Raw genomic sequence first — 22,465 nt, 5'->3', positions numbered from 1 at the left:
TATGATTTGGCTTCCCTTACATACAGTTTGTCACTAGGTTATTCCATGTTTCCAGTCAGATATGGCTTTGTTCATATGACCTTGCAATGTACTCACAGTGACAGGCTTCTGGGCTGGGCCCTTCAGCACACGGGACAGCAGAGACAGCATCTTCTGCATGGACAGCCGCTCAGCAAATACTATGGCCTCACTGTTCTAACACAGTTTTGACAGTCCACTGACACCTACGCCCTCAAACCCAATCGGCCGCCAATAACCTTCCCAGAAGCCACCGCAGCAGCCGCGCACCCAATAAGCGTCATGGATTAGCGCCAGTGGGTTGCGCCTGCACTGGGCGTGAGGAAGAACGCTTTCACGTCACTTTGTAGACAAGCGTGCAGCGGAGCAGTCTCAATGCGGGTAGGCGGAGTCTCTGGATGCGCCTCACTGGTTGCCTAGCGACCGAAACCGAGAGAAGCGGGCTCATGGGCGAGTCTATGTAAATAACCAAACGGTCCAAATCGGGCGCAAACTTCTGTGGTTCTGTAGCAGCTCCCATTGGTACCGCCCAAGCAAATCGGTAAGGGAACAAATTGCATTTGGGGTTGGCTAAATGAATTCACACACACACACTGATTTAATGCTAATTTCTAATGCTGAGAGAGTGAAAAAGTGACTTTGAAGCATGGAGTCCTAGGTAAATAGCCTAAATAAGTTTAGTTGTTTAATGGGGTTGTTCAACTTCAAATGAACTTTTATTGTGATGTAGAGAGTGATATTCTGAGACAAGTTGCAATTGGTTTTCATGTTTTATTAGTTGTTGTTTCTGAGTTTTTTAGCTTTTTATGCGGCAGCTCTTCAGTTTACAATTTCAGCAGTCGGGTTGCTAGGGTCCAAATTACCCTAGCAACCATGCACTGATTTGGATAACTGACTGGAATATGAATAGAGGAGGGCCTGAATAGAAAGATGAGTAATAAAGAGCAGCAATTACAATAAGGGGCCGATTCACTAACTTCGAGTTAAGGATTCGAAGTAAAAAAACTTCGAATTTCGAAGTTTTTTTTGGGCTACTTCGACCATCGAATGGGCTACTTTGACCTTCAACTACGACTTCGAATCGAAGGATTCGAAGTAAAAATCGTTCGACTATTCGACCATTCGATAGTCGAAGTACTGTCTCTTTAAAAAAACTTCGACCCCCTAGTTCGCCATCTAAATGCTACCGAAGTCAATGTTAGCCTATGGGGAAGGTCTCCATAGGCTTGCCTAACTTTTTTTGATCGAAGGATATTCCTTCGATCGTTGGATTTAAATCCTTCGAAATGTTCGATTCGAAGGATTTAATCGTTCGATCGAAGGAATAATCCTTCGATCGTACGATCGAACTATCTGCGCTAAATCCTTCAACTTCGATATTCGAAGTCGAAGGATTTCAATTCCCAGTCGGATATTCGACCCTTAGTGAATCAGCCCCTAAATGTGTAGCTTTACAGAGCATTTTTTAGATGGGGTCAGTGACCCCCATTTGAAAGCTATGAAGAATCCTAAGAAAAAGGCTAATAACTAAAAAAACTATAAAAAATATAAATAATGCAGACTAATTGAAAAGTGGCTTAGTATTGGCCATTCTATAACATACTAAAAGTTAATTAAAGGTGAACCGCCCCTTTAATTTTAGTAGTTTAGTGCCAATGTTATATCCAGCACAATATACATTAGAGAATGGATATGGCATCAGCATCATATTATGCATTGACGGTAATGGGTACTGCAAGCCTAGAATATTTATTGAGAATCAGTGGACACTGGAATTGTAAATGCTATATTTTATATTATGAAAAAAGCAGTTTGCACTGGCGATATGTGATCTGAGATTTACAAAAGACCAATTTTCTCTGAGAACCAGGCAGTGCCCCAAAGCCCAAAATAAAATATGTGGTTTACAACAGCCCCTCTGGCACTTGTGGAATATCCAGATTGCTACTTCAGGCTTGGCAATGTTAATTGTGGAAACAGTTTATGCTGACATCCCAAGCAGATTATATTGGAGAAGCAATGGATACTGGCACCATTACCATGTTATACAGAGAACGATAATGGATACTGGCACCCCAAACACATGCAGCGATTACAGTGCAGTCCTGTCAGAGTAAAATGAAGTTACAGTTTACACTGCTATGCCAACAACATGGGCACTGCAAGGCATCAATCAACATGAATCACAGGCCCACAATCATATAATTTATAGATATACAAAGTATATGACACCCCAACCGCATTCTATTTTTCAGTACTTTCTGCTTTTCTGTTATTTTCATGTTTTCTCTGCTGCTTTCCTTTACTCTCCCTTCTGCTCTTTTTCTTCAGATCCAAGTAACTTTTTCCATATTTTTTTTTTATTTTCCCACTCTTTTCACATTTGCTTGTCTATCAACCACCTTTCATCCAGCCACTTCCCTCAATTATACATTCTCAACATATACTTGCTACCCATTTCTGCCTTTCTGCATATTTTAATTTCTTTTCCCACTCTCTATATTGATCCAATTTTCTTCCACTTGTGTTTAACTTTTTTCTGCCCATTTTCATTGTTCTTCTCTACTCTGGTGTTACTTCTCCCAATTACTCTCTGTTCCCACAAAACAAAATTAACACTGCTCACTCACTGACCTGCTGCCGAAGTCATATGTGTAGGGACCATGTGGGGGGCAGGACAGTACTGCTGTACTTCATCACTGATCCAAAGCCCCAATTAAGGAAACAAAAACTGGATTGGCTACAGGGAGTGTCTCTATTCACCTCCAGCCAATCGAATGCCCTGAACCTGTACCGGGACTTAATCTTTAGAGGTACCAGCACTTAAACTTTAGAAAATGTTTCACCTGTTGTCATAGAATAGGAGCCAGGCACTGATATAACAGTCCCAGTACGCATGTCTGAAACAACAGGCTGCATGTAGCATGCCCAGCTGGAATCTTTGCATCAACAACTTTGTAAAGGTGAAGCAATTTTCCTTTTTATTTTTTGTCAGGCAGGTTTGGGGAGGCTTATTTAAAATCCGCCTATGCATGGCATCTAGGACGTAGCAGTCTTGCTCCAGATAACGCCTATGGATCTGCAACTTTTGGGAACAGGGGACTGTCAGCTGATCTCTGTAGTATTATGTTTGGGGGATCATTTAGGAGTGCACAGTGCAGGCTGTAGAGTTCTGTTGTTGTGAAAGGGGCCAATTTTCTAACGTTTTCTTTTTGTTTTTACTTGCCATGTTTCTGTGTTTTTGCCTTCATGTTGTTTTTACCATACCTCCTAAAATTTGAATACAGTGAAAACATTTTACGTTTTTGAGGGGACCAGAAAAAAATGGTGTAAAATCCTGGAAAATGTATAATCAGGGAAACGAATTATGCATAATATATAGGTGGGACCACAAAACAACAATGTAAAATGATGGGGGAACTTAAAATCAGGCTATGTAAAATGGGGGGGTTCTACTGTATTGTAAAGTGGGACAAAAACATCAGGCGCACCCAGCGTTTCAAAGTTTTTTAACCACGCCTGTTTTGTGGACACACCCCTAATGTCCATAACCATCTTATTAGTTACTTATCTTAAATTGTTACCAGGCCTTTAAAGGCCACCAAGGGATTTTAGGGGGCGGCATGTTACCCAACTATACCCACTTTGGTTTAGAAACACTTGGGCTGCGCAGGCGACACAATAGTTTCCTGTGTGCCAATCTCAATTGCCCTTGTCCCAATGATGAAAATTTGCGTGAATAAAGGGGAGGGGACAGGGGCGATGAACTATAACAAACAAGGGAAAGTTGTGCTCACCACTATTTTTTAAAACCATTAGGCGGGGGTGCAATGAGGGTGTGACCACAAAATACATATAGTCAAATACAAGAGTCCTCTGCACTCAACCCATTATCAATATATTTAAGACAGCGACATTTTGTGCATACTGCTACTAAAAAATGCCTTACCCTTTAAACAAAACAGGGATTGTTTGTCCATATATTGCAATATATTTAAGCTGGCCAACTACGTCAAAGTCATCCCATATCTGGCCAGTCCTATGCTCAATTTTATCTGATTCATTAAGAATTCTATTGCTTCATTATACATTTTACAAAGGGACTTGGTTTTACCTGCAACTTAACTTGCTGCTTTCAAAGTAAACCTCCATACTTGGCTGCCCTTTTATTAGACACCAGTGGGATCACCTGACTATAGTTGGGAAGGGTGGGAGCTACAACATGGAGCTGGTCACTGCTCCTGTATAACTATAACAAACAAGGGAAAGTTGTGCTCACCACTATTTTTTAAAACCATTAGGCGGGGGTGCAATGAGGGTGTGACCACAAAATACATATAGTCAAATACAAGAGTCCTCTGCACTCAACCCATTATCAATATATTTAAGACAGCGACATTTTGTGCATACTGCTACTAAAAAATGCCTTACCCTTTAAACAGGGGCGATGAACGGCAGCGGGTCTAGAGGAACCCAATATGTAAATCTGGCCCTGATTGTTACAAATGTATTGAAGTGCAGCTGCTCAGTGTTCTGGGCTCTCTGCCAAAAGCCTCTTATTGTAATTATATTTCAGAAACATTTGTATCTTTTTCCACAGGAGATCAAAGAGAAACTCTGGATATTTAATTAAGAAACCTGGGACTGTTGGCTGAGCTGTCAGTCTTTCACAAAGGATCCTAAAATAGTGGATTCGGTGCATCACTACGTAAGGTCAGGATCTCCTGTGCGGCCCAGGTGCCTTAGTCCAACACTAAGCCTATAACGAGATTACAGATAAATGACAGTTCTCTTGCTGCTGTTGTAGGAAAATCAAAGCCACTTAAAAGGCACCCGGTGACAAAAAATATCATCCCCAACCAAAGGTGCTCCCAGTTCTACCAGCCTCAACTGGTTTGGTTGGGATAATATATTTAGCCAACACGTGCCCTTTAAGTCAGAACTTTAACCTGATTGGCCTTTAGATTGGTTCCCTCATTATATGCTTTCGACCTCTGAATGGGGGGTCCCATAGTTTGGGAACCTATGTTCTAGTTCATATATCCTTTAAGGCAATGCCACACCAGGAGATAATTGCCAGCTATAAAACTGCTGAGAGGGAACGAATCTCCTGTAAAATCTTTCCCACTGGGTAAAAGCCATGTGTCCAGTCTCCCAAAATCACTTGAAGTTGCCTCAAGAGGAAAAGCTTTAACAGGAGATAAGTCGCCCGCAGAACAGGAGATTTATCACCGGCGATTAATCTCCTTGTGGACCATTACCCTTAAGGTGGCCATAGACGCACAGATAATATTGTACGAAACGAATTTTCGTACAGAATACATCAGCGATTGTTAGTGCTGAATCGTCTGATACAGGTAGAATTCTGTTGTTTCTACCTGTATATCTACCTGTATATCTGACGATTCAGCTCTACACATGTGTAATGAAACAATCTTTCTTGGAAAGATCTTTTCCAAGAAAGATCGTAATTGTTAAGTCTATGGCCACCTTTAGTCTGCCGTACAAACTGTATATGTCGTTGCTAACAACATACCAGCAGCAGCAACTGTGAAAGGTAAAGCAGAGCAGATATTGGTTTTCGAATTGTAACCATAGAGTTGACTTTAGTCACAGAAAAGAATTATAAATGTACAAGCTCTGAATTACAGAAAGGATATCTCCAATAGATACAATTGCATCCAAATAATCCAAAATTTTCTTTGTATTAATAAAACAGTACATACCTTGTCTATGAACCAAACTAAGATTTTATTAATCATTTTTGGAGGCAAAACCACTCTGGTTTCTTTCATGTTTACATGATTTTCTAATGGACTTAAATTATGAAGATTTACGTTAGAATTACAGAAAGATCCATTATCCAGAGAGCCGCAGGTCCTCAGCATTCTGGTTAACAGGTCCCATGCCAGATCTCTGTGTAGTATGGGCTTTGCCAATGTCACATACTGTCACCATCATGGTATCTCTACTTACCATTAAAGAAACTGTAACACTGACAAATTTTTTATTAGAAAATCCAATCTACCCACACTAATAATAGATCTACCCTGCATAACGTTTATTAATATCAATGCTTTATTAAAAAAATACAGTTAGAAAACACTGCTTCCTGTCTACTGGAAAGCGAAAGTTAGAAACGATGCAGCTGTGGCATGCCGGTTTCCCAGTTCCTAGAAGAATTGGTCTCTTTTAAAATTTGGTAATGTCCAGTTTCTTGTTGTGACAGCTTTGCTAATGTCTCTTTACATAACTGATATGCTCTTATTGTAATGATGCACAGGTGGCGCAAGGTCCGGAGCAGAGTGACCTCCTTGTGAAGTTTGTGGCAGCCAGTGGGGTCGCTGTAGTGCCGCACACAGCGAGTCGCATCGTAGCCCTCATTGTGCACAGATTTGAGTGCAATCTCCGTCCCGTTACGCAAAGTTCCCTTGTGGACAAATTTCGTGAATCTGGAGCCCACATACTGGAGGCCAGTTACATAGGTGAGATCCTTGCAGCCTAAAGCCCCTGTCCGACCCATTATATCCCTCGGCAGCAGCTCCTCTGCCCTCCCTGGGGGGATCCCATCATCCCCCGACCCCCCCAGAAGATAAGTGAGCAAGAGGAGCAGATCTCCGCGACTCTCCAGGATTTCCCTGTGCAGCTCGGCCTCAAGCTATTTGTGCCTCCCATTGTGGGTCGAAACTGTCAGAAACTGGAAGTTACCAGTTTTTAAAAGAGACCAATTCTTCTAGGACCTGGGAAACCGGCATGCCACAGCTGCATTGCTTATAACTTGCGGTTTTGGCAGAAGTCGGGTTAGGCGGAAGATGCAGAGCTGCAGAGTAAGTCACCGTTTTCCAGTAGACAGGAGGCAGTGTTTTCTAACAGTATTTTTTTAATAAAGCATTAATATTAATAAACCTTATTCAGGGTAGATCTATTATTACTGTGGGTAGAATGGATTTTTTAATAAAAAATGTTTTAGTGTTACTTTTCCTATAAGGTTATTGTACCTGTAAATACCTAGATAATTTGGGAAATGCACACCACTGATTTGTAAAAGGCAAGGATGTAAGAGAATAAAGGTGTACTGTTTAAAGTAATGATTACCCTAATTTAAGTAAGTGGCCATATATCATGGGCTGTATTATTTGGCTGTTGTTTTAAAAATGTCTTTTTTTTTTTTTTTTTTTGTCCCACAAAATTCTTCCTCATCGATTGCTCTAGTTTGTATTTAAGCCTTGTAAAATACTATGTACACTTGCACTGCTATATAAATGAATACAATATACATTTGCAAGTGTGAAAGATATTTATATACATGCAGTTATTGAAAGAAACTACTGGGGGAGCTGTGTGATAAAGAAAAGATTGAAAGTATTAATGGGGATTTTGTATTTGTGTAGGAAAAGGGCACAGGTAGCACCCAAACAATGCACTTTCCCCAATCTCAGTTGCGCTTAGGAAACAGAAGGGTCCCCATGAAATTTTGCACATTGCTTGTCTGCTACCATAAGTGATCTGTTGCTAACTATTGCTGCTAAACTGTATAAGCCTGCCTGGCTTTGTTTGGGCAGTTTCTCTGGTTTTAACCACACTGCCAAGTCAAATAATTAAAATAAGGAAGGCCAACTAAAATACTGCTAAGAATCAGACATCAACTAAAAGTTAATTTAAAGGTGAACTACTACTTACATAAAGGTGAACTACTACTCACATAAAGGTGAACTACTCCTTACATATTTCTTCTTTATTTTGCAGGGTTATGGCATTGCCTGAGATGTTGAGCACTTCCATGTCTATCAGCCTCCCTACAACCATCTCTAGAGAATCAGTGACAGAAAAGGATTATCTTTTGCAGAATGCATCGCATATGTAGGTTTTCATGTTCCATTTTTATTTAGGTAATCCTGTTTTCTTTAAAGGAGGTGGGTATCTTTATGCCCATTACTAAAGAAAAGGGAAAATAAAATTACAGCAATAAATGTTTTGTCTGGTTGCATTCACTTAGTTTAATCTTGAAGCTAAAATCAATGGTTTTGCAAGTGACTAGGAATTTTTATTAAGGGGAAGGCAAAGAGAACATTAGCCAGTGCAATGTTTAACAATTTACTGCCAGTTTGAACTCTGTTCTACCCACTTCCATACATACATCAATGCGATCCCTAGATTGTGGGATGGAGACTGTTTTACGTTTTATACATAGATTCTAGGCTTCCCATATATGTAAGACTGAGGTAATAATGTCACGAAAACCTACTCTGCATTGTTACTGATATAAACGATTTACAAAAATGGTTTAGAATTTTTTTTACTGTCCCGTTATATAAAAGGTGGGGCTTGCTGTTAATCAGTTTTAAATCAGTTTTACCTTTTATAGAGGCACGGTGCCCAATACATTGCTTCTCAGCTTGCTTGTGCTGTGTTCTAGATTTTTGTAATTTCAGTTTAATAATGTACAGAAAATGAGAGATTTTTTTTAAGCTTTTCAAAAATTCATTACATTTTCGTTATTTTGCATGAATTTTCTTTGCTCATCTCTGAAGACATCCCGACTTGTAAGCATTTCCACTTATTCCCATGTTTAGCACAGTGGAACGCTTTTTCTATATCCCTTGTCTTGTTACATAGTTACATAGTTACATAGTTACATAGTTAAATTGGGTTGAAAAAAGACAAAGTCCATCAAGTTCAACCCCTCCATATGAAAACCCAGCATCCATACACACACCCCTCCCTACTTTTAATTAAAATTCTATATACCCATACCTATATTAACTATAGAGTTTAGTATCACAATAGCCTTTAATATTATGTCTGTCCAAAAAATCATCCAAGCCATTCTTAAAGGCATTAACTGAATCAGCCATCACAACATCACCCGGCAGTGCATTCCACAACCTCACTGTCCTGACTGTGAAGAACCCTCTACGTTGCTTCAAATGAAAGTTCTTTTCTTCTAGTGTAAAGGGGTGGCCTCTGGTACAGTGATCCACTTTATGGGTAAAAAGGTCCCCTGCCATTTGTCTATAATGTCCTCTAATGTACTTGTAAAGTGTAATCATGTCCCCTCGCAAGCGCCTTTTTTCCAGAGAAAACAACCCCAACCTTGACAGTCTACCCTCATAATTTAAGTCTTCCGTGTTGTGTTTGTTATTTTTGGGGATCTCTGTACATTTTTCTGACCTTACATTTTCCCGGATTTTACATAATTTGTTCTTGGTCCCCTCAAAAATGTAAAATGTTCTGCTGTATTACCACTTTATTAAAAGGATAATATTTAAAATTGCACATACAGAGAGTCCCTTTTTCTGTAGCGGCCACTCCTTTAGAGCATAGAACTTTTGAGGTGATTTTGGGAAATGTCACCAAAATCACCATATTTAGGAATGGTTTGCGGTTTAGTGCTTTAGAGTAGAAAGACATGCATACCCAATTTGGATTCGTGAGAATGTGTTCTTTCCGAAAATATATGGTTTTCTGGGGTGAACGTACCTTTTTCTACCTTTGCCCCCCAAAGACTATGTAAATGTGTTAATTTTGCAGTATCTGAAATGACAGACCATATGGGGGTCTTCTTTCTTGGGCCCCTATATGCGACGTACTTGGGCACACATATACATATTGGGCATCAAACTGTTCAGAGGACCCCAGGCTTTCATATTTGGGGAGATTTCTCTTGATACCTAAAAGTATGTGGGTAATACGACGCTGCAGGGTTGAAGTTTTGAAGTGATTTTTGGAAATGTCACCAAAATCACTAAATTTAGGAATGGTTTGCGGCTTGGTACTTTGTAGTACAAAGACATGCATACCCAATTTAGATTCGTGGGAATGTGTACTTTCCAAAAATATATGTTTTTTTGGAGTGAACTTACATTTTTCTGCCTTTGCCCCCCCCAAACAATGTAAATGTGTTGATTTTGCAGTACCTGAATTGACAGACCATATGGGGGGGGTCTTCATTGTAGGGCCCCTATATGCCACGTGCTTGGGTACACCTATAGATATGTGGAATCAAACTGTTCAGAGGACCCAAGGGTTTCATATTTGGGGTGATTTCTCTTGATACATAAAAGTATGTGGGTAATACGATGCTGCAGGGTAGAAATTTTGAAGTAATTTTTGGAAATGTCACCAAAATCACCAAATTTAGGAATGGTTTGCGGCTTGGTACTTTGGAGTACAAAGACATGCATACCAAATTTGGATTCGTGGGAATGTGTACTTTACGAAAATATATGGTTTTCTGGGGTGAACGTACTTTTTTCTACTTTTGCCCCCCCCCAACGATGTAAATGTGTTGATTTTGCAGTACCTGAAATGACAGACCATATGGGGGTCTTACTTTTGGGGCCCCTATATGCCACGTGCTTGGGTACATTTATACATATTGGGCATCAAACTGTTCAGAGGACCCTAGGCTTTCATTTTTGGGGTGATTTTTCTTGATACCTAAAAGTATGTGGGTAATACGATGCTGCAGGGTAGAAATTTTGAAGTAATTTTTGTAAATGTCACCAAAATCACCAAATTTAGGAATTGTTTGCGGCTTGGTTGTGGCTTTGTAGTACAAAGACATGCATACCCAATTTAGATTCGTGGGAATGTGTACTTTCCAAAAATATATGTTTGCCCCCCCCCCAAACGATGTAATTGTGTTGATTTTGCAGTACCTGAAATGACAGACCATATGGGGGTCTTCTTTTTGGGCCCCTTATATGCCACGTGCTTGGGTACACCTATACATTTTGAGCATCAAACTGTTCAGAGGACCCTAGGCTTTCATATTTGGGGTGATTTCTCTTGATACTCAATAGTATGTGGGACATACTATGCGGCAGGGTGGAAGCTTTGAGGTGATTTTTGGAAATGTCACCAAAATTGCCAAATTTAGGAACGTTTTGCAGCTTGGTGCTTTGGAGTATAAAGACATGCATACCCAATTTGGATTCGGGGGAATGTGTACTTTCTGAAAATATATGGTTTTCAGGGGTGAATGTACTTTTTTCTAACTTTGCCCCCCCCCCCCCCAAACTATGTAAATGTGTTGATTTTGCAGTATCTGGAATTACAGAACTGATAGCTCAAATGAGATGTCTAAATTTAAGGGCCCCTATATGCCACGTGCTTGGGTACACCTATTCATATTGGGCATCAAACTGTTCAGTGGACCCCAGGCTTTCAGATTTGGGGTGTTTTGCATTGATATCTAATGATGTGTGGGAGATATGATGCTGTCGAGTGGAAGCTTTGAGGTAATTTTTCAAAAAATTCACCAATTTCTATAAAACATTATAACTGTAGGAAACAATTGCAACTTGGTAGTTTGGAGTACAAAGATACAGTATATTTACCCATTTTTGATTCACCAGAATCTGTTCTTTCTAATAATGGGTAGTTTGCTAGGGTAAACCTACTGTTAGCGGAATGTTTGGCCTTGAAATCAAAAGTATGCCGTTTGGGGAGCGGTGCTTTGGAAATTTGGTAATGTACTGCTTGTAGATTTTGAGCTATACAAGTGAGAAATCTCCATAAAACTATATATATTTGGTATTGCCGCGTTCAGGAGACATAGACCATTCTAAATCGGTTGTGTTTTTGTACATAAAATAAATGATGTTTCTGATATATGTGATTGTTTTTTGTGAAACATGATTTTTTTCATTTTATTAGACACTTTGTATAGATATGAGATTTCTTATCCAGAGAGTTCCCATTAACTAGAAATCTCGGAATTATGAATCTTAAACAATTAATCATGTCTAAATGACTTGATGGTAACCAAGCAACATAAAGCCATGTTGGTTTTATTTAATCCCATCGGGTTTAATTTGGGGTAGATTTATCAAGGGTGGAATTTCGAAGTAATGGGAGTTTTTGTTGAACTCCCATACTTCGAAATTCAAATAAAAAAAGACCAACCAAAACTTATTAAGAAAATCAAAGGTTTTTTTTTCTGATGAATAGTCCGTTTTCGTTAGAATTCGAATCGTATGAATCATGTTCAGTCAAATCTGCTTCAAAGTCCACCAATTGACTCCAAATAGGTTCTAGGAGTCCCCCCATAGGCTAAAACAACTATTCGGCAATCGGCAGGTTTTAGATGGTGAATGGCTGGTCGAATTTTTAAAGAGAAAGTACATGATCATTTTCGATAGTCTAATTTTTTTCAAATTCAAATCAAATTTGATCTGTTCCCTAGAATCAACAATATCAGGAAACACAAGTGAGTTTTCTGGAATCAATCGTTTTATTGGGTTTTTTATCTCCATTTGGGATTACTTTTCCACAATTGCACAAAGGTGTGCCACAAGTGTTCTGCTGGAATGAAGCATGAAGCTGACACTACCCTCACACTGCTTTATGTACTGGATACATTAAGAGGCAGATTTACCTAAATGTGAGTTTAGAGCTTAATAAATAAAAACTCACCCATATTTATTCCTATGGGATCTTTAGAACCATATTTATTAAATGGTGAGTTCTAACTTTCACCCATTGATAAATGCAATTCTAAAAATCCTATAGGAATCAATAGAAATAGAGTTCATAAATGTTTTGTCTGCATTCACTTAGTTTAAACGTGGTTTTGCAACTTACTAGGTATTTTATAAAGGGGGTGGCAAAGAGAACATTAGGCAGTGAAATGTTTAACAATTTACTGCCAGTTTGAACTCTGTTCTACCCACTTCCATGCATACAATGTTTTATACATAGATTCTAGGCTTCCCATATATGTAAGACTGAGGGAATAATGTCAAGAAAACCTACTCTGTATTGTTACTGATATAAACGATTTACAAAAATGGTTTAGAATTTTTTTTACTGTCCCTTTAAAAAACAAAGGTGGGGCTTGCTGTTAATCAGTTTTAAATCAGTTTTACCTTTTATAAAGGCACAGTGCCCAATATGTTGCTTCTCCGTTGGCTTGTGCTGTGTTCTAGATTTTTGTAATTTCAGTTTAATAATGTACAGAAAATTTGAGATTTTTTTAGGCTTTTCAGAAATTCATTAGCTTTTCATTATTTTGCATGAATTTTCTTTGCTCATCTCTGAAGACACCCCGACTTGCAAGCATTTCCACTTATTCCCGTGTTTAGCACAGTGGAATGCTTTTTCTATATCCCTTGTCTTGTGTTTGTTATGTTTGGGGATCTCTGTAATTCCCTGTAATTCTGTTTTCTTTTAAACACTTAGGGGGTTATTTACAATACTCAGGTTATATATAAAATCAGACTTTTAAAAAATCACCAATTTTTTGGAATTTATTAAACCCAGAGGATGGAAAAGTCTGAATCAGAAAGTCCAGCATTTTAGACTTGTCGAGGTTGCACATAAGTCAGTGGGAAAAGTCGCAATGATTTTTTCATGTGCGCTGGGTTTCGTGGGAGTTTTCGGGGCAACAAAGGATAAGAAATCTGAGTTTTCGGGTGAAAAGTCTGAAAGAATTGTGAAAGAATTTTCCCTGCAAAGCAAATTATCGGGAAAGTTTAATAATAAATAAGCGTAAAAAAACCCGAGCACATTTGTTTGGAGTTTGTAGCAGAAAATGTTGAGATAAAATCGAACTTTGATAAATAACCCCCATAAACAAGTGTTCCTATATTTTTCCATTATCATACTTTACAGCTGACATGTCTCAGTATGCCAAACATGTTAGTGGTTGCTATTGTTTATATGCATCAAGAAATAAGAGGGCTTTCAGAGGGTCAGAAACTATTCTACTGTAAAGCAGTGCAATGTTCTTTGGTTGCTCTTTTGAACGTTAATTTGAACAACTGTATTTAAAAAATAAATAGATTGCACGACACCCTACTTCAAGCGTTAATTATAGCAAATAATCACAGCAAACAACACCAAAAAAAAATGATATTATACATATATTTATATTATACATGCCACCCACTCACTCCATACATATTTCGAGCCATTGTATCTGTATTGGGTTACATTCCTATTATACCTGCATAGTTACATCAATCCATACTGCAGGGTTCCTTCCTTAATTTTTTTTTTAATGAACCATATCCCTGGGTTACTTGATCAAATAATTATTCTTTCACTCTATATAGCAGGGCCAAAACCATGCTAATGCATTAAAGCTGCTTAGTTATTAAATTAACTGAGATATTAAAGGCTATCTAAAACCTATATCCATTGTAAGTTATTTCGTTTTTTTATTTGTTATATCTTTCTTTTTATCATGCAAAACAGTATAAAAGGGATGTTCTGCTAACAACTGTTAGCTGGACAATTTTTATGCTATTTAATTTCTTGCCATGAAGTTTACATTGGCATATCATAAATCAGACATCCACTTGACAGAAAATATTTGGAGCACTTTAATTCAGTTTCTGATGGATCACATGTATTTTTGGGTACATTTTGAGTTATGACCCACAATTATGGTAGGCGTAGAGCATTTGTGCTAAGGAACTGTTCCTGCCCACAATGGCCCTGGAAATCTGGCGATTGCATTCAGAATTGCACTTTGTTTCCTGAATTAGTAGTTGTAAATGAGCCCTTATATGTCCCTATAACAAATCTGTTGAATTTGATATAGCTTAACAATTCTTATCAACACTTGGGGGCTATTTACTAAAATCTGAAAATTTCTCTCTATTTTCTTAAAACAACTTTGACCAAAGACTCCCATCCACATTTTTATCCTATTTATCAATAAGTTAACACAAAAAATCTGGTGTATGCAAAGACTCAATAAAGTCGAGAAAAAAATCTCGATATAATTTTTTTTTTTACATTTGACGCCTGTAAACGCCGCTCGAAAACCACAAATTATTCAGACTTTAGAACGAAACCCTGCGCAGATCATGATATCTTCCAATTGTAAATGAGCCACTTGCCATTGAATTCTACATGACCTCGGCAGGTTTGAGATGGAGTACTTTTTTATTCTGACTTTTAGCAGCATCTGGGTTTAATAAACCACCAAACATTTGAGTTTTTTTTCTCCAAAAACTCCAACCAAAAAAAATCTGACCTTTTAAAATTCTTTATAAAATTCATAGAACAATAATATTGCTAACATGTAACTAATGACAAGAAACTCTGGTTTTTATTAGTATACATTGTTTATTTACATAAATGGTTTATAAAAAAAACCCAGTAAACAATGAGTACATTTTGTACGAAAATAGTCACGCCATTTCTTCGATGTAGATGGGTACGGAGGCAGGCAAGGAGCAAAAAGCAACAGCACAGTTCATAAGTTCAGTTCATAAGTGTCATATTGACAGAATTGTCAGCTCACTCGCTGCTGCCAGACTGGTTAAAGGGAAAGTTTCTCCTTTCTAGTCTTTTCTGGGTTTTTTTATTGTGTTCCCAGTATTTCAATCACAAGCTTTGCACAGCGATTTCCAAAAGTGATGTCCAGTGATTTGGACAGTGATTTCCAAAGCTTGTCAGTGATTTTCTCCTTAAGTGCTTTAATCTGACACAACATGCAGGGCTTGTACATGTGTGTATGCCGTACCATTCCTCCGCTGTTGTCTTACTTTCATTTTAGTATTTTGGGGAATTCTGTAATTTCTCCTTTTTCTAAACACTTGAAGAGATGTTCCCTCATTTTTCCATGATCATATTTACAGCAGACATTGCCATTGCTCAGTATCTCATAAGCATTTGCAGTTGAATATATCACACAGCTCTTAGAACCGGCAACTTGTCTATCGGCATGAGCAAATTTGATTGTTTTAAAAGGGTCAGGAACCACTTTTCTGTAGAGTCTCCTTATCTCCTTCCGGGTTCGTTCTGAAGGGATCCCCGAACAGCTGTTTACAATCTCTACGTGATCTTTTCTGTAACAGGTTAGAAAGCAGTGACTTTTCTTTAGATCCACATGAAATTGTACTGATGGTCCAGACACAGGAATGAAAGGTTTCTTCAGTAGGGGCTGCAAGCCTTCAGCATTAAACTGCTTTTTTAGAAGTTTTTGTACAGCATCAACAAATACTCTGGCCATCCCTCTTCCGTTTAGCAACTTTTCTCTCTGCCTTAATGAAAGACCCATTTCAGGGATCCAAAACTCTTTCTCCTTGTTTTTGTCCTCTGCATGGGACTTCAAAGGAGCACCTGGGTTATTTTCTTGTCGACTGCTTTCTGTATTTTGCTTCACTTCATCAGGGACAAGTTTTCGGGTTTTGTTAGCAATTTCACTTTCAAATGAGGTTTTCCTCTTCCTCTTGGGGGATTGTTGGTTGTTGGACAATTTAACAATATTATTAACAGTGATAAAGTCCATGTTTCTTCTATATAGATTGATATAAAACTTCCAAAATAGTCAATAGATCAAAAAATTCTGTAGACTCTGAATCACTCAGGACTAGATGGAAAGAAGCGAAAAATATAATCCGTAAGTTAAAATATCAAAAGTGAAAACTATAAACCATAAGTTAAAATACTACATTATTTCTGTTGTAAAAATAATTGTAAAAGTACGTCGGAGAGAATTAAACCAATTGAACACATAACAAGATAACTGGTCTGAAGAGACTGCGCTACTTATAACAGTTTACAGAAAAAAATGCCATTTTATAACGCATTTAAATGCATAAATGTGAAGCATGTCTGTACTCACCTTCAGTCGGTCTAAGAATGAAGAGCAGTTGGCTGCAACAGGTTTCATACACAATATTACACTCATTGTGATGTCATCATGTTATGTCACAAAGGGACATGCATAGCTGCTTGAAGGCTGTTATTGGCAGTTATAGAAATGTTTACTTTGGTCTTGTTATAGATAAAATGTTCATGGTTTTGAACTTGATATAGTTACATATTTAAATTGGGTTGAAAACAGACAAAGTCCATCAAGTCCAACCCCTCCAAATGAAAACCCAGCATCCATACACACACCCCTCCCTACTTTCACATAAATTCTATATACCCATATCTATACTAACTATAGAGCTTAGTATCACAATAGCCTTTAAAATTATGTCTGTCCAAAAAATCATCCAAGCCATTCTTAAAGGCATTAACTGAATCAGCCATCACAACATCACCCGGCAGTGCATTCCACAGCATATGCAGATGTTTAATATGTATTAAAACATAACTATAATTTGTGCTCATTGAGAAACGTCAGTGTATCTCGCAGAAGCATCAATTCATCTTTGTGCAGGAAAAGGGCTAGGTGCTGCTATTCTTCCAAATTTGGGGGAACAATTGATCTATAGATTGTAAAACACCAAAAAAAAAACACTCTCCTGAGAAATACAGTGAACCCTAATTTTAAGTTTCCCCGGATTTTACATTTTTTATTTGTGATCACACCAATTTACAATGCATTTCAATGGGTGCATTTCGCTGATTTTAAGTAATGTTTTCCCGAATTTAACATAAACATTTTGTCCTGATCTACCCAAAAACTTATTTTTTCGCTCAATGAATGTTGGTATTTTTTAAATAAAGTAGTTAAAAATACTAAGCAGATGTATATTTTGCCATGTTTCTGCCTGTAAATGGTCAATTCCAATGAGTCTGCCCCTTATACAGTCCTGCACCAATCACTTATTGCTTTAGGTTGTGTATGTGACTGACAGAGAGGCCTTGCACATGCCCCCCATAGTGTAACATTAATGCTGCAGTGTAAATATTGTATCTACAAAACAGACTCCTGTGCTTATATCCTTTCAGTACTTGAAGAAAAAGTTACTTTAACACATTTTTCTGACCTTACATTTTCCCGGATTTTACATAATTTTTTCTTGGTCCCCTCAAAAATGTAAAATGTTCTGCTGTATTACCACTTTATTAAAAGGATAATATTTAAAATTGCACATACAGAGAGTCCCTTTTTCTGTAGCGGCCACTCCTTTAGAGCATAGAACTTTTGAGGTGATTTTTGGAAATGTCACCATATTTAGGAATGGTTTGCGGCTTAGTGCTTTAGAGTAGAAAGACATGCATACCAATTTGGATTCGTGAGAATGTGTTCTTTCCGAAAATATATGGTTTTCTGGGGTGAACGTACTTTTTTCTACCTTTGCCCCCCAAAGACTATGTAAATGTGTTGATTTTGCAGTATCTGAAATGACAGACCATATGGGGGTCTTCTTTCTTGGGCCCCTATATGCGACGTACTTGGGTACACATATACATATTGGGCATCAAACTGTTCAGAGGACCCCAGGCTTTCATATTTGGGGAGATTTCTCTTGATACCTAAAAGTATGTGGGTAATACGACGCTGCAGGGTTGAAGTTTTGAAGTGATTTTTGGAAATGTCACCAAAATCACTAAATTTAGGAATGGTTTGCGGCTTGGTACTTTGTAGTACAAAGACATGCCTACCCAATTTAGATTCGTGGGAATGTGTACTTTCCAAAAATATATGTTTTTTTGGTGTGAACTTACATTTTTCTGCCTTTGCCCCCCCCAAACAATGTAAATGTATTGATTTTGCTGTACTTGAATTGACAGACCATACGGGGGGGTCTTCATTGTAGGGCCCCTATATGCCACGTGCTTGGGTACACCTATACATATGTGGCATCAAACTGTTCAGAGGACCCAAGGGTTTCATATTTGGGGTGATTTCTCTTGATACCTAAAAGTATGTGGGTAATACGATGCTGCAGGGTAGAAATTTTGAAGTAATTTTTGGAAATGTCACCAAAATCACCAAATTTAGGAATTGTTTGCAGCTTGGTACTTGTAGTACAAAGACATGCATACCCAATTTAGATTCGTGGGAATGTGTACTTTCCAAAAATATATGTTTCCCCCCCCCAAACGATGTAATTGTGTTGATTTTGCAGTACCTGAAATGACAGACCATATGCCCCCCCCCCCAAACTATGTAAATGTGTTGATTTTGCAGTATCTGGAATTACAGAACTGATAGCTCAAATGAGGTGTCTAAATTTAAGGGCCCCTATATGCCACGTGCTTGGGTACACCTATTCATATTGGGCATAAAACTGTTCAGTGGACCCCAGGCTTTCATATTTGGGGTGTTTTGCATTGATATCTAATGATGTGTGGGAGATATGATGCTGTCGAGTGGAAGCTTTGAGGTAATGTTTCAAAAAATTCACCAATTTCTATAAAACATTATAACTGTAGGAAACAATTGCAACTTGGTAGTTTGGAGTACAAAGATACAGTATATTTACCCATTTTTGATTCCTCAGAATCTGTTCTTTCTAATAATGGGTAGTTTGCTAGGGTAAACCTACTGTTAGCGGAATGTTTGGCCTTGAAATCAAAAGTATGCCGTTTGGGGAGCGGTGCTTTGGAAATTTGGTAGTGTACTTCTTGTAGATTTTGAGCTGTACAAGTGAGAAATCTCCATAAAACTATATATATTTGGTATTGCCGCGTTCAGGAGACATAGACCATTCTAAATCGGTTGTGTTCTTGTACATAAAATAAATGATGTTTCTGATATATGTGATTGTTTTTTGTGAAACATGATTTTTTTCATTTTATTAGACACTTAGAAGCCTATATTTTTTATATCGTATAGATATGAGTTTTCTTATCCAGAGAGTTCCCATTAACTAACTAGAAATCTCGGAATTATGAATCTTAAACAATTAATCATGTCTAAATGACTTGATGGTAACCAAGCAACACAAAGCCATGTTGGTTTTATTTAATCCCATCGGGTTTAATTTGGGGTAGATTTATCAAGGGTGGAATTTCGAAGTAATGGGAGTTTTTGTTGAACTCCCATACTTCGAAATTCAAATAAAAAAAGACCAACCAAAACTTATTAAGAAAATCAAAGGTTTTTTTTTTCAGATGAATAGTCCGTTTTCGTTAGAATTCGCATCGTATGAATCATATTCAGTCAAATCTGCTTCAAAGTCCACCAATTAGCTCCAAATAGGTTCTAGGAGTCCCCCCATAGGCTGAAAAAACTATTCGGCACTGAATCGGCAGGTTTTAGATGGTGAATGGCTGGTCGAATTTTGAAAGAGAAAGTACATGGTCATTTTCGATAGTCTAATTTTTTTCAAATTCAAATCAAATTTGATCTGTTCCCTAGAATCAACAATATCCGGAAACACAAGTGAGTTTTCTGGAATCAATCGTTTTATTGGGTTTTTTATCTCCATTTGGGATTACTTTTCCACAATTACACAAAGGTGTGCCACAAGTGTTCTGCTGGAATGAAGCATGAAGCTGACACTACCCTCACACTGCTTTATGTACTGGATACATTAAGAGGCAGATTTACCTAAATGTGAGTTTAGAGCTCAATAAATAAAAACTCACCCATATTTATTCCTATGGGATTTTTAGAACCATATTTATTAAATGGTGAGTTCTAACTTTCACCCATTGATAAATGCAATTCTAAAAATCCTATAGGAATCAATAGAAATAGAGTTCATAAATGTTTTGTCTGCATTCACTTAGTTTAAACGTGGTTTTGCAACTTACTAGGTATTTTATAAAGGGGCTGGCAAAGAGAACATTAGTCAGTGCAATGTTTAACAATTTACTGCCAGTTTGAACTCTGTTCTACCCACTTCCATACATACATCAATGAAATCCCTAAATTGTGGGATGGACACTGTTTTATGTTTTATACATAGATTCTAGGCTTCCCATATATGTAAGACTGAGGGAATAATGTCAAGAAAACCTACTCTGTATTGTTACTGATATAAACGATTTACAAAAATGGTTTAGAATTTTTTTTACTGTCCCTTTAAAAAAAAAAAGGTGGGGCTTGCTGTTAATCAGTTTTAAATCAGTTTTACCTTTTATAAAGGCACAGTGCCCAATATGTTGCTTCTCCGTTGGCTTGTGCTGTGTTCTAGATTTTTGTAATTTCAGTTTAATAATGTACAGAAAATTAGAGATTTTTTTAGGCTTTTCAGAAATTCATTAGCTTTTCATTATTTTGCATGAATTTTCTTTGCTCATCTCTGAAGACATCCCGACTTGCAAGCATTTCCACTTATTCCCATGTTTAGCACAGTGGAACGCTTTTTCTATATCCCTTGTCTTGTGTTTGTTATGTTTGGGGATCTCTGTAATTCCCTGTAATTCTGTTTTCTTTTAAACACTTAGGGGGTTATTTACAATACTCAGGTTATATATAAAATCAGACTTTTAAAAAAATCACCAATTTTTTGGAATTTATTAAACCCAGAGGATGGAAAAGTCTGAATCAGAAAGTCCAGCATCTTAGACTTGTCGAGGTTGCACATAAGTCAGTGGGAAAAGTCGCAATGATTTTTTCATGTGCGCTGGGTTTCGTGGGAGTTTTCGGGGCAACAAAGGATAAGAAATCTGAGTTTTCGGGTGAAAAATCTGAAAGAATTGTGAAAGAATTTTCCCTGCAAAGCAAATTATCGGGAAAGTTTAATAATAAATAAGCGTAAAAAACCCGAGCACATTTGTTTGGAGTTTGTAGCAGAAAATGTTGAGATAAAATCGAACTTTGATAAATAACCCCCATAAACAAGTGTTCCTATATTTTTCCATTATCATACTTTACAGCTGACATGTCTCAGTATGCCAAACATGTTAGTGGTTGCTATTGTTTATATGCATCAAGAAATAAGAGGGCTTTCAGAGGGTCAGAAACTATTCTACTGTAAAGCAGTGCAATGTTCTTTGGTTGCTCTTTTGAACGTTAATTTGAACAACTGTATTTAAAAAATAAATAGATTGCACGACACCCTACTTCAAGCGTTAATTATAGCAAATAATCACAGCAAACAACACCAAAAAAAAATGATATTATACATATATTTATATTATACATGCCACCCACTCACTCCATACATATTTCGAGCCATTGTATCTGTATTGGGTTACATCCCTATTATACCTGCATAGTTACATCAATCCATACTGCAGGGTTCCTTCCTTAATTTTTTTTTTAATGAACCATATCCCTGGGTTACTTGATCAAATAATTATTCTTTCACTCTATATAGCAGGGCCAAAACCATGCTAATGCATTAAAGCTGCTTAGTTATTAAATTAACTGAGATATTAAAGGCTATCTAAAACCTATATCCATTGTAAGTTATTTCGTTTTTTTATTTGTTATATCTTTCTTTTTATCATGCAAAACAGTATAAAAGGGATGTTCTGCTAACAACTGTTAGCTGGACAATTTTTATGCTATTTAATTTCTTGCCATGAAGTTTACATTGGCATATCATAAATCAGACATCCACTTGACAGAAAATATTTGGAGCACTTTAATTCAGTTTCTGATGGATCACATGTATTTTTGGGTACATTTTGAGTTATGACCCACAATTATGGTAGGCGTAGAGCATTTGTGCTAAGGAACTGTTCCTGCCCACAATGGCCCTGGAAATCTGGCGATTGCATTCAGAATTGCACTTTGTTCCCTGAATTAGTAGTTGTAAATGAGCCCTTATATGTCCCTATAACAAATCTGTTGAATCTGATATAGCTTAAGAATTCTTATCAACACTTGGGGGCTATTTACTAAAAT

At 37.5% G+C, this 22,465-nt stretch overlaps 2 protein-coding genes across 8 annotated transcripts in view; one reads left to right on the top strand and one right to left on the bottom strand.

The window, feature by feature from the left end:
• The window catches only part of pdha1.S (pyruvate dehydrogenase E1 alpha 1 subunit S homeolog), a 29,738-nt gene extending 29,443 nt beyond the window's left edge, over window positions 1-295 (bottom strand). Inside the window, exon 1 of one of the 2 annotated variants that reach the window (XM_041583187.1) lies at window positions 97-295. In XM_041583187.1, coding sequence (XP_041439121.1) covers window positions 97-159 — 63 coding nt within the window. In that variant the 5' untranslated portion in view covers window positions 160-295. 2 annotated transcript variants of the gene reach the window in all.
• Window positions 296-420: 125 nt separating this feature from the next.
• Window positions 421-22,465, top strand: part of LOC121400473 (putative uncharacterized protein CXorf58) — a 40,490-nt gene continuing 18,445 nt past the window's right edge. For 2 of the 6 annotated variants that reach the window (XM_041583609.1, XM_041583603.1), the window contains exons 1-4: window positions 421-559; window positions 4,619-4,731; window positions 6,302-6,503; window positions 7,765-7,878. In XM_041583609.1, the coding sequence (XP_041439543.1) occupies window positions 7,769-7,878 (110 nt within the window). In that variant the 5' untranslated portion in view covers window positions 421-559; window positions 4,619-4,731; window positions 6,302-6,503; window positions 7,765-7,768. The other 4 variants (XM_041583604.1, XM_041583605.1, XM_041583608.1 and 1 more) reach the window with 4 other exon arrangements.

This window comes from Xenopus laevis, chromosome 2S, assembly GCF_017654675.1.
Source record: "Xenopus laevis strain J_2021 chromosome 2S, Xenopus_laevis_v10.1, whole genome shotgun sequence".
In the NCBI taxonomy this organism is placed as follows: domain Eukaryota; kingdom Metazoa; phylum Chordata; class Amphibia; order Anura; family Pipidae; genus Xenopus; species Xenopus laevis.
This window is presented reverse-complemented; position numbering and strand designations above follow the sequence as displayed.